Source organism: Hyla sarda, chromosome 10 (assembly GCF_029499605.1).
Source record: "Hyla sarda isolate aHylSar1 chromosome 10, aHylSar1.hap1, whole genome shotgun sequence".
Classification (NCBI taxonomy): Eukaryota; Metazoa; Chordata; class Amphibia; order Anura; family Hylidae; genus Hyla; species Hyla sarda.
The window spans coordinates 94,077,609-94,089,650 of record NC_079198.1 but is presented as its reverse complement, the minus strand read 5'-3'; the positions used below and the strand labels follow the sequence as shown (position 1 = coordinate 94,089,650).

At 41.8% G+C, this 12,042-nt stretch overlaps 1 protein-coding gene across 5 annotated transcripts in view; it reads left to right on the top strand.

The window, feature by feature from the left end:
- Positions 1 to 12,042, top strand: part of LOC130293678 (probable pleckstrin homology domain-containing family N member 1) — an 81,327-nt gene that overhangs the window by 59,200 nt on the left and 10,085 nt on the right. For 4 of the 5 annotated variants that reach the window (XM_056542672.1, XM_056542671.1, XM_056542674.1 and 1 more), the window contains exons 4-8: positions 408 to 554; positions 4,383 to 4,469; positions 5,194 to 5,266; positions 6,505 to 6,647; positions 10,387 to 10,533. In XM_056542672.1, the coding sequence (XP_056398647.1) occupies positions 408 to 554; positions 4,383 to 4,469; positions 5,194 to 5,266; positions 6,505 to 6,647; positions 10,387 to 10,533 (597 nt within the window). The remainder of the gene's footprint in view (positions 1 to 407; positions 555 to 4,382; positions 4,470 to 5,193; positions 5,267 to 6,504; positions 6,648 to 10,386; positions 10,534 to 12,042) is intronic. The other variant, XM_056542675.1, reaches the window with a different exon arrangement.

Sequence of the window (12,042 nt, the reverse complement as noted above, 5' to 3'; positions counted from 1 at the left end):
GTGAGGGAATTCAACTCAAGGGCTGGTCCTGCAGAGCTCCTGCTAATGGGAACAGTGTTCCTGCTGTGAAAAAAGTGCAGGAACTCAGTTCCCATGTGTCCCTACAGGACTTAAGCCCTGGCTCTAATATTGTAAAGACTTACATATATCATCATTACATTCACACTTATTACGTTTACTTTGATTCTATCAGCAAATCCTTGGTGCATTTTCTTTTTATCTCTGTCAATAAGTGTACTGTATTTGGTTTGAGTAAGTAGTACATACTGAAAGTCACATTTTTATGAAAAATTGGGAATTGGGAAAATGGGAAATTTTGAAAAACAATATATTAGAAGTAACAAAAGTAACATCCCTATTAGAAGATATTGTAACCTCATACTTACCTTTGATGTGATTTATTGCAGCCTATTCTATTTTGGGGGAGAACACGAGAAGAACTAAATCACATGATTTTAATAGAGCCGATCCAAGGTTGGGAAGGGCAAGGAATCAGATCTTATGGAAATGTGGTCATGTCATCACTGGCTGTAATGCAGATCAGTCACACTGAGGTAACTATTTTCATTTTCTGAAATGTAACTGGTTTAGATGTGAATAAGATGTGGAAGGAAGAAACCTTCACTCAGGCCCTACAAATCCAGACCTGCTCAAAATAGTAGCAGAGTTTCGATAAATAGATTTATTGAATGCAACTTATTACGGGGTATTAGTCCTTCATCAGATCATATTGATTGATCTGATGAAGGGGTTATATCCTGTAACGAATAACCAGTTGTTCATTCAATAAATCTTAAAAAAATATGTATATAGCGGATAACCCACTTATTTAGCCAAGTGCCTAATCCCTGTACCACCTCTAACATACTTCAAATAAAATATACAAAAAACTCTCTCTTTCCTTCCGGAGAGAGAGTTCTGGTTTGGCATTAATCCCGATTAGCTTTTTATATTCCGTAATTGGAGCTAAGCTGATACCAGGCAACATCGCCTGAGAAGCTGATGTAATGAGCTGATTTGCATATTCCCCTACCCAGAATGCCTGCGGAGTGCTTAGTGGCCCTTGAAAGCTCCGTCACACCAGGAGTGGTGAACTCGCCCTGAGTTAAATACTGATCCCGTTTACAAAAAACAAAGAATATACAAAAACTGCGGTTGGTGTCCCGAAGCCTTGGAATGTGAGTAATAGCAGGAAGATACAACTTTGCAGCAAGAAGATACGTCACTGGTGTTTCTGTCAGTGGATGCTGACTCCTGTCCAAACTGGGATTGCTTTAACCTATAGTTGGTATCACTGTCAGCACATGTGTGCCGGCGCACACCAGGATTGCTTTGACTTATAGTAGATAACACAGTCAATATAGGCACTCTGATACGATCCCAGATTGTTTTGATCTGTGGTCTGATCTCTATGGTCTCCTTGCAGACGTGAAGCAGGATGTGAAATTTCCAAATCAGAAGTCCATTATGGTAGTTCTAGAAATTAATATAAAGTTGGGTTCACTAGTACCCCAAACTGTAGGCTAAACATGTTTTGATGATTCTGCTAGACCCCATTTTCAACAGCAATATCATTTATGTCTTGTCCTGGACTTTTTATAGGATTATGGGAGAACTCATACTCTTTTAAATTGTAATAATACAAAGATCCTCCAGTAGTCGATGGGATTCAAGGCGCTGAACCAGGTTCAGCGCCTTGAATCCCGTCGACTACTGGAGGATCTTTCTATTATTGCATTGAATTAGATGTGGAGTGGCTGCAGTCACTTGATATATTTTCTGCTCTTATTCATTGTGCACTTGGAGAGTGTAACCTCGTGTGGTAAGCATTAACTTTGCCCGAGCCTCCCTTCGTGCAACCATGTTAACACACTACGGAGCGCTGTCTGTCTTTTATTTCTTTTAAATTGTAGATATGGATTTTCCAAATTGGATTTCATATTTGTTTCATAGAAAATATGTGCTGAAATTCTCAAATATAATGCAAATATTAGATTCTGTCTAGCACTACAGTAATAGTACAAGCTTATTCACACTATCAGGAAAGACTGCGCTACTTCTTCAAATCAAGCACTTGCTCCCGGACAATGGTGGTGCTCTATTGTGTAGATGTAGCAAAGGCATAAGCACTACAGCATGTAGAAAAGAATGCAATGGCACTTACTATTACCAAAGGTGAAACATGCAAACATGAACACTGTGGCGGGGAGCCGGCAACAATACAACAGGAGAGGTCAGCACACAACAGCTGTTTCTTACGTCATCACGTACTTCATCAGAAGTCTGACATCAGGGTGCAAGGGTGAGAACATATACTCCCACATTCCCAATTACTTAGGTGGCACCTGTGTTTCCAAAACAAACTATACCAAAGAAAGGATATTACTAAAATATTTACAAAAAAGAGCTCTAATCATTCCTGTCATTCACACCCATAGGGCCGAATGTGTCCCCGACCTGTTTTAAGTAAACAGAGAGCATCTCTGCTTACCTGATAATGGTGAGTGACAATGCATTCTTTTCTACATGATATAGTGATAATGCAAATAACCTTACTGAGGAGAATATGAAGCCCAAAAATTCTGGCAGATGGAAATACAGATCATATACTTTGTCGCTTTTTCCTTCATGTTTTGTCCGGGATATTTATATTTACAGAAAAGTGACAGTGAACTGAACATCTGCATAGGTAAAGGAAATCCTAGCTACAACACTGCACACAGATAACAGCAGCTCGATTTAGTGAGCTGAAAGGTGTTCAAATTTTGTATAAAGAACATAAGGGTGTAATTTGTTAATCCACCCCTTATATTTTAATAAATGTGCCGCTGGTTACACATGGTCCCCGCCCCTATTCCACCCAAATCCCTCCACCACCCCTGCACACAAAATAAACTAAAAGTTACCCCACATTAGGTATAGGCAGCAGTTCCCCCATATAAGGTATAGGCAGCAGTTCCCCCACATTAGGTAGGCAGCAGTTTTCCCACATTAGGTAAATGCAGCAGTTCCCCACATTAGTGATAGGCAGCAGTTTTCCCCACATTAGGTATAGGCAGCAGTTCCCCCACATTAGGTATAGGAAGCTGTTCCCCCACATTAAGTATAGGGAGCAGTTCCCCCACATTAGGTATAGGCAGCAGTTCCCCCACATCAGCAGACATTAATGAGGCATCCAGGTCCCCTCCCCCTGGATCAGCCACTGCCTCCATCCCCAGCCCCAACACCCCACTCCCCAGGATGGAAAAACATTTTTTTTTGCTCTCCTGATTATGTCCCACACATCGATCTCCACCAGGGAGGGCCGCAGATGCGGCTCACACAGAAAGGAGGTTTTTCGGCTGTATGCTCATGCGCCACGCATACAGCACTGGCTGGCCCTTTCCCTGGCTAGGCCTTCGGACCGCAGTGAGTATCTTGCTACGGATAGTATCTGACACTCACTGTTCTGAAGCAAGTGCAGCTCCTATGCTCTCTTCAAATCCAATTAAGGATTCATGGCATACAGGTACGCCTTGGTCCATAAGTACCAGGAAGCAACGGCAAACCTGTACGCCTCTTCTTTTTAACAGCTTGAAGGAAATAAAAACAGACATGCAAAGTTCAGTGGTTTGTCACTAAGGTGTGCATGTTTTAGTTTGTTAAAACTTACATTTTACTCATTGGAGTGTGATGCCAGTGCTGTGAGGCATGCGGTTACATGGATATTCCCCTCTCTTGAAGTTTGGGTGTCCAAATGCATGGAAATCAATGGTCATTTGCACAATAGTCTCTAAGGCACCCTACTGTAAAAGTGTTGAGTGCCATGTAAACTTAGCAATCTCGAAAATTTTCATAAACCCAATAGAGAATGAATGGAGCTGAATTTGGGTACTTGTGGTACACTCAGTTCATTAGGGGTTATGAGATGCCTGCATTCTTGAGATCTGAGGGGGTCCCAGCAGAAGAACCCCCACTTATCTATTAATTTTATCCTGTGGAAAGAGAATAACTTCCTAAGAGGGGAATACCCCTTTAATATGTTCATGAGATAAAGACGTCATCTGCCTGCCTCTTGCTTCTTGCCTCTGTACACAATAAAAGGGAGAAAGCTGTCAACCTGCTTTAGTTGGGCAACAGACTAAGGGGCAGATGAAAAAGAGGCACAGATAACTGCATGATCAGACTACATAAGATTTATGTGTAGTCAGTAACCATGGTGACACAAGGGCTGTATAGAAGTTCTGTACAAAAACAATAAGATATTTTAATAGAGAATATGGTATTTACAAAGTTGCCTTTTTTATTTTGGATGCTTTAGAGCAATAACAGATGGTTGAAAGTGCACCTAGTTAAAGACTGAACAATGTATCTTTAAGCTAACCTTTCTATATTTTGTACAGGAATCAACAGAATGCTTCATGGTTTTGTTTCCTCTACACCTGTTAATTCTTTCCATGGATCATAAGGAGAGGATATTTATTTATCAGGTAAAGAACTATATAACAGTTGAAGTTTTATTTGCTTTTTGCCCCAGTGTAATAGTTACATGAAAATATTAGGCTCTGCCATATAATAAAATAAAAGTTAGTCAACTGCCTAGAACTATAATAGGAAGTATTTTATAGTGCTAAAATATAGGGCTATTTCTTTTCTTTATTAATTGCATTTTTTTAAAGAATTTGTTTAACTTTCTCTCCTGAGAAGGGTTACCTTATCTTTATTAATTTTTAAAATATCAGTAATAAATTAAGTATTTACATTTTAAAGTGATTCTAGTAAAGTGACTCCATTTTCGTATAGTTGTTTACACCTTTATTTTTCTAAATGTAGCAGAGCTGACTTAAATCAGCTCTGTTGTTTTACATTGAAGTTCAGGTAAGTTATCCCAGTGCAAAAAAAGGAGCAGTCCCAAATAGTTAATTCGGCTCTATAAAAGAAATGCATTAAAGGGGTTGTGCAGCAAAAACTAACTTATCCCCTATCCACAGGATAGAACATTAGTAACTGATTGCAGGGGGTCTGACCACTGGGGCCCCACGCGATCTCCTGCACAGCACTCCTGCTCTCCTCATGCACAGAGTAGGGATCGGCGCACCCTCCATGCATCTCTATGGGATAGTCGAACATACACGAGTACAGCTACACAACTCCTTTAAGAATGAATTGAGATGATGAATGATTCCTAACCATACAGCTTTGTTTGGCTTTCAGGGCCTTCTCCCTTTGTCAGGAATGAATGTAGTCTGTGAAAGATACAATTCTGGCTATACCTTTGAGGTTAGTGGTAAGTATTTTAACCATTTTACACAGCAGAGCTATGTGGACAGAGACTGTAGGTAGGGGAGGGTGTCCCTGAGCACTACAAAGCTGTAAGCACTCTGTGTGCCTCTATAGGGTATTGCACATTTTATCAAAGGCAGAGTGGTTTGATGGTTTGATGATGCCTGTTGTGAACCCTGACAGTCTGCACCTGGCTTCACCATTGTCCCCTCATTGATTTTTAAGATGAAGTATTAGCAGCCTATATACACTTAGCTAAGAAATGTAAGGCCAATTATGTTCAATAGGATTCCGCTGTCTAATTTACACAACTGAATTTCTGCTGCAGGATTTCCGAAAATTTAGAAAATTTCACAGAATTGAGAATGGAATCCCATGGAACTTAATGGGGCTTTGAATTTTGGCAGAATTCTGTGTTTTGAGCACACAGAAATTCTGCGAAAATTTTGCTCAAATTTCCCAGTACCACAATAATTCAGCGACCAGCTTTGTGGAAAGGAATTTAAGCAGAATTGCAGATTTCCAAGTGAACATAGCCTTAAAGTGAATAGGAGCATAGCCACTAAAAAAAAAATGTACCGAGCAGTCTGCTTCTGACTCTGTACACCATATAGGCAGTATAGGTGGGGGCTGCTCTCAGAGAGTGGGCTGGCTGCCAGAACAGAGCTGCATTGATTGCTGGGAGATGTAGGCAAAGAATATCAAGCAGCCAGAGAAGACAACGGGGTCCACAGATACCATGTATATCAGGCAGGATGGTTTACAGGGAACATTTCCAGGCAGTGTGAAGGCTTTGGATCTTTTCTGTTATATATAAATACTTCCCTGGTGTTGCTCTTCAATGGTTTGTGCTGAGGATATGGCACCCAAAAAAAAAAATGGGAAAAACATAGTAACATCGGCTCTGCTCAGTGAGTAGTACCAGTAATGTACTGATTGTCAGAAAGCCCATAGAAAGTCACAGAAATGAACAGGCACACCACTTCACTTAGCACCGCTGCCGATTTGTTTCAGGGATTGGTTGGGGTCTTAACATTGGCACCCTCACCAACCAATGTTGTCGCTATGACATGTTACATTTTTTATTAGATAACTCGAAAACTTTTCATTGATTGGGCTGGAACGCTACAGCATCTGGGCACTATAGGAAAACACAGGCCTCTTCATCAAAGCCCAGGGTATCTTGGGTTCTGAAATGTTCCTCCTTCTATACGTCTATATCTTTGCTTCCATTGTTCTCAGGTCCCATGATTGAGCCACGCCAAGTGTCCTGTCTGAGCTCCAGTGAGAGGAGTCAATGGATTTCAGCTCTACAAAAGCACATTCAGGAAGCAAATGCCCACTACCCCCCGGTGTCTCCAACTATCAGTATTTTATCATATCTGGTGAGTTAAATGGGTACAAATAAGTGACCAACATAAGAGGAGCCAATTATATCGGGAATACAGTGAACCCGTCACTGGAATACTTGCAATGCTTTGACGTATTAGGAACTGACCCCAATAAACTGTATTCAAAAAGGATGTATTCATATGTAGTGGTTGAGGTGCAGTTTATGCTGTGTGGTTTTAGATTAGATTTCTACACCTATGCCAGCTATGGAACTGTAGCAAGCCTTTGTAAAACCATGTTGCAGAGCCATTTCTTAGCTGCCATATCTGATAACACCCTTAGGGTAGGGTCACATGTGGCTCATCTGCAGCTTTTTTTCACACTGCGGATGCACCTACACCAGTCATTAGAGCAAGTTCCCTCCTACTGCGGCCAAGTATCCTTGTGTGTCTTATAACAGATCTGCAGTGGGAAATTCGCTGCTATGAGAAGACAAACAGGGCTACCCGTCTGCTGCAAGGAACTTGCTCTAGTAACTCATGTTGGCACATCCACAGGGTGAATGTGCCACATGTGACCCTACCCTTAGGACACATTCCCATGCTTGTAACTGGCAGTGGGTTACCTGCAGCAGAAAATCTGCCTCAAGTTATGCTACCATTCCCTTTAATGGGTCAGCGTAAAATCTGCAATGGTGGCATGCAGATTGTCGGCGGACCCGTTGAAGTGAAGGTTGGCATAATTTCCAGTGGGTTACCCACTGCGAGTTATGAGCATGGGAATGTACCCTTAGGTTGCAATTCAGCACAACTTTTTATGTGGGGGGGCTGCATTTTTTGGGATTTTTTTCCTCCTATAAAAGTCTACAGCAGAGAATAAATGGGTGAGTCTATTCTTCCTGCATATAATGAATTTGCGTTGAGTGGGAAAAAAATTCAACTTTCCAAAAAGTATAAATATAGGATAAATGTGTCTAAAAAAACTCACTACAATGAAGCCACGCTCTTTTGTCGGACAAAGTGTAAAGTATCTAAAGCACAGAAAATTCACACATTTTTACATTTTGTGAGCAAAACAAGACTTGTACATACCAGAAAACTGTAAAAAAAAATGTTTTAAATAAATCAATAAATAATAATAATAATAATCATTATTATTATCTTTCTGCCTGTCTATCTGGTCTTAATATACAGATTTCTGTGGCATTATCATAATTCAGGTCACCTAGGGTTGTGTGATGAACTGTGTTAAATTCAGCAGGACACTGAGGCTATGTTCACATGGCGGTATTTCTGAGCGGAATCCGGCAGAAAAATTCTGCTCGGAAATTCTGTTGTTTTCAATGGGATTCTGCTGCACCGTGCATGCAGCGAAATTTCTACGGTGGGAACATCTGCTGCAGAAATCCTGACTCCAACCTCTGAAAAAAGAATTAAAATAGAAATGCATTACTTTCTATGAATTTGAAACACTTTCGAGTGGCGCCAGCATGTTCCGCTGTTTGTAAAACATCCGTAAAAAAATTTTTGGACGAACATTCCGCAAAAATTTCGCCGTGTGAACATAGTCTGTTTCTGGCCTTGTGGTTGTGATATAGACAAGCAAATGCAACTGTATAATGGCCACCTACATTTTTCATTGATTGTAATAGAGTTATTAGTATATAAATCAGTCATAATTTGGGATATACCTAAGGATATAAAACAAACTCTCTTTACTATAAGTCGTGCAATAGAAATTTTGTTAAACATGCAGCACCATGTAACTCCACTAGATGGCAATATTTACCTACACTCAAAACACTAAATTCTAGCAGACAGTAAAAAAAAACTAAAGAATAAACTGCAAGTGAATGATGCATCTATGAATTATAATGAAATGTGTTTTTAGCAATAAAAGGAATACAAGAAAGAATAACTGACTTTATTTTCAGATAAACATTAACATTTACCCGGAGACTAAAGACATATAAAGCTTATCTACTCCTGACTTTCTTCATGACAATGTTGACAGCAGCAGAGCCTTTAAGTGCAAAATGTTTTTTTGTCACTCCTGATGTAACTATAACAATAATCCATTTCTTCAAGACAATACATTTCTGATCTGCCATTTATCATCCCATTAACTGTATGGCTGACTGCAGTGGGAATGTAAAGCAATAGAGAAAAGCTGCTTTTCAACTTGTTAATGCATGAGATGTAGCAATAAAAATACGTCCGTTTCCCAACCAGTGTGCCTCCAGCTGTTGCAAATCTACAAGTCCCAACATGCCCGGACAGCCGTTGGCTGTCCGGGCATGCTGGGAGCTGTAGTTTTGCAATAACTGGAGGCACACTAGTTGGGAAACACTGTAATACTGTATAAAATTAATACTGTACAATTCTGTATAATTATATACCCTACCATCTCCCGTCTACAGTTTTTAGATAGATCAGCTGATCACAGTGTTTAAACCTGCAGCTGGTTCCATATCTAACAGGTACCACCACAGGAGAAATTAAGAATAACCCATATACCATATAAAGTAATCACCTGTCTGTGTAATCCAGAACTTTCTAAATTTTTCATGTTGGTGACCCCCTTTTTAGACGTGCATAGTTTAGTGACAAACACCCTTTTCCAATTGCATGTATCATGTTGCGCGTCCTACGATGCCCCCATGTGCCATTGCATTCCACCCCTTTATCCCCCCCCCTGTGCGATTTCATTCCCCTACATCTTCATTAGCCTCTGTGCCATTTCATTACCCCCTGTGTCATTTAATTCCCTTTCTTCATCCTCCCCCCGAAATCGTGCAATTTCATTTCCCTCTTCATCACCCCCTGTGCCAATTCATTCTCTTCTTGATCCCCCCTGTTCCATTTCATTCCCCTTCTTGATCCCCCCTGTGCAATTTCAATCCTCCCCCTTTATCACCCCCTGTACCACATTATCACCCCCTACTTCTGATCCCCTGCTCTGCCTTTACATTTTTCACCTAGCCTGTGCCTCTTAGCACTCTCCAGCAGGCTCAGGTGTAATGGTTCGGCATCTCAGCAAGTCTGGCGACCGACTTCCTCCTCTGTGGCAATGACAAGTGACATCCTCCTGTTCCGCTCCTCTGCGCAACATCAGGGGGTCACTCTTTCGTCCCGGCAGCCATCGCTGCTTACTGATTTAAAGTGGCTGCAGCTCGTGCTACTTATGGAGACGGTGTAATGAAGAAAACTGTTCTTATAGCCGAATGTTACTCTTGCAGTGATTGGCTGACCCACATACACCCTTTGCATACTCTCGGTTGTGGGGACACAATTTTCTCCATCCCGGCTCCCTCCCTTTCCATCCCCTTTACCCGCTCCCTCTCTCACCATGGGACAAGGACACAGGTTTTCTCCATCCCCACTCTAGGGAAGCAGACAGGAAACAAGTTGCCTCGCACCCCTTACTTCTGCACATCTCCCCGCCACTTAGACAGTTGTGACCTACCTGCATCCTTGTCCTGTGATGAGAGAGGGAGCAGGTAGTGAGAGTGGAGTAAGAGGGAGTGGGGATGGAGAAAACGGTGTAGCTTTAGCAAAGGGTGTATGGAAGTGTGCGTGGCTCAACCTATCATTGCGGGAGTCACATTTAGCTATGAGGACACAGTTTTCTTCATTACGTTGCTGCCGTAGGACCGGACGGTCGCCCAACACACTTGGGTAGTGCTGCCGGCACAGCAGTGTAGTTCTTTTCATATCCCAAGGCATGAAATATATACTGTATTTATGTACTGTATATAGTTATACCCAATTGTTATTTTTTTTTTCCTGCAAGATTCCATGTGATCAGTTATGGAAGAAGAGAGGACTTATAAGGTATCTGACATCATGTCCCATCCAGAAATGGGAAGGGAAAGCCATCCACCACATGGGTCATGTCATCTTCTTATCAGCCGTGCAAACAGCTCACACCATGGATGGGGTAGGTACAACTATCACAGGCTGCCTAACTGGGAATAAGGGATTGGTTAGGACAGTAAAACTTACCTGTTTATATTGCTGGATAACATGAAATATTCTCCACTGCAATAAGCAAAGCATATAGTAAGAGATTAGTACGTGTAGGCTTACCAGGTTACATTAAATGTTTTAAGGGATGCTCCTATTCACATTTAGCATTTTTTCCCCAAAACAATCAGAGGACTTTAGATCAGGAAGTGACACCAGTTCTGGCCCTGTAGCTAAATACACTCACTAACCACTTTAGATACACCTTGCTAGTACTGGGTAGGACCCCTTTTGCCTTCGTTTTTCTACAAGGTGCTGGAAACATTTCTCAGAGATTTTGGTCCATATGGACACGATGGCATCACACAGTTGCTGCAGATTTGTCAGCTGCACATCCATGATACGAATCTCCCATTCCACCATATCCCAAAGGTGATCTATTGGATTGAGATCTGGTGACTGCGGAGGCCATTTGAGTAAAGGGAACTCATTGTTATGTATGAGATGATGTGAGCTTTGTGATAGTGTTGTTGCTTTGTGAATTGGAGGAGCAGCTTTGCCTCCCATCATTGTTGTTTTCCCCGCTTGCCCACTTGCTTTTATGGCACTCAGACAGCCCTCCTGAAATTGGGCCCTTGGGCTCTACAGGGTCTGGGAGCTGCACCATGACGGCCCTGGAAGCCATTCATGAAAAACAGGGCTAGACTGTAAGAAAGAGTGGGTCAGGCATTACATTGCTGGTTCCTGGAACTCGGCTGGCCACAGACAGAAGAATACACTGAACCTTCTCCAAAAGATCACCTCTTTGACAAGACTACTCCCTTATCCAGATCACATTGTATGTGACAAATTTTCAGTCCACCATACATCAAGCCTACTGCCTAAGACCAGCCCCCTAGAAGATCACTTGCAATGCAATTTTGAGTGTATTCAGTGTATTGGCAAAAGATCTGGACTCTCAACACACATTTTCGTTATGAGAGCCTTTTCCTAAGGCTGATGTATGCTGATGTATTTTCTTTGCAGGACAATGCTCTCATAATAAAACTGTGTAGACTTCGGAGTGTCTTCTGTGGCCTGGCTGTTTTGCAGCATCGGGTGCCTCCATGGTTTGCATCTTCCTAACGCCCAGCACACAGATTTCTGTGAGAAATAGAGAGGAGGCCCTAACACTATGCAGCTACAGAAGAAGTTGGGTTTGGTGGGGCCTGGCAGTGCTTTATTACTCTGTCCTACACAGTAATGACTTTAAGCAGATGTTCATGCTTGTAGAAATGGTGGACCCCTTTTTTTGCCCTCTTGGTAGCCAGGGCCCCTGGCTACAGCTGTTACTGCCCTCAGGGGCCTGGCTGCTGAAAGGGGAAAAATGGTGAAGACGGGGGACCAGACTTTGCTGAAGTATGAAGTGCGGGGGACCAGGGTAGGTCAGTATCACTTATTTTATAGTTTTACCATATCACCAGCAAAACAAAAATGATGACAC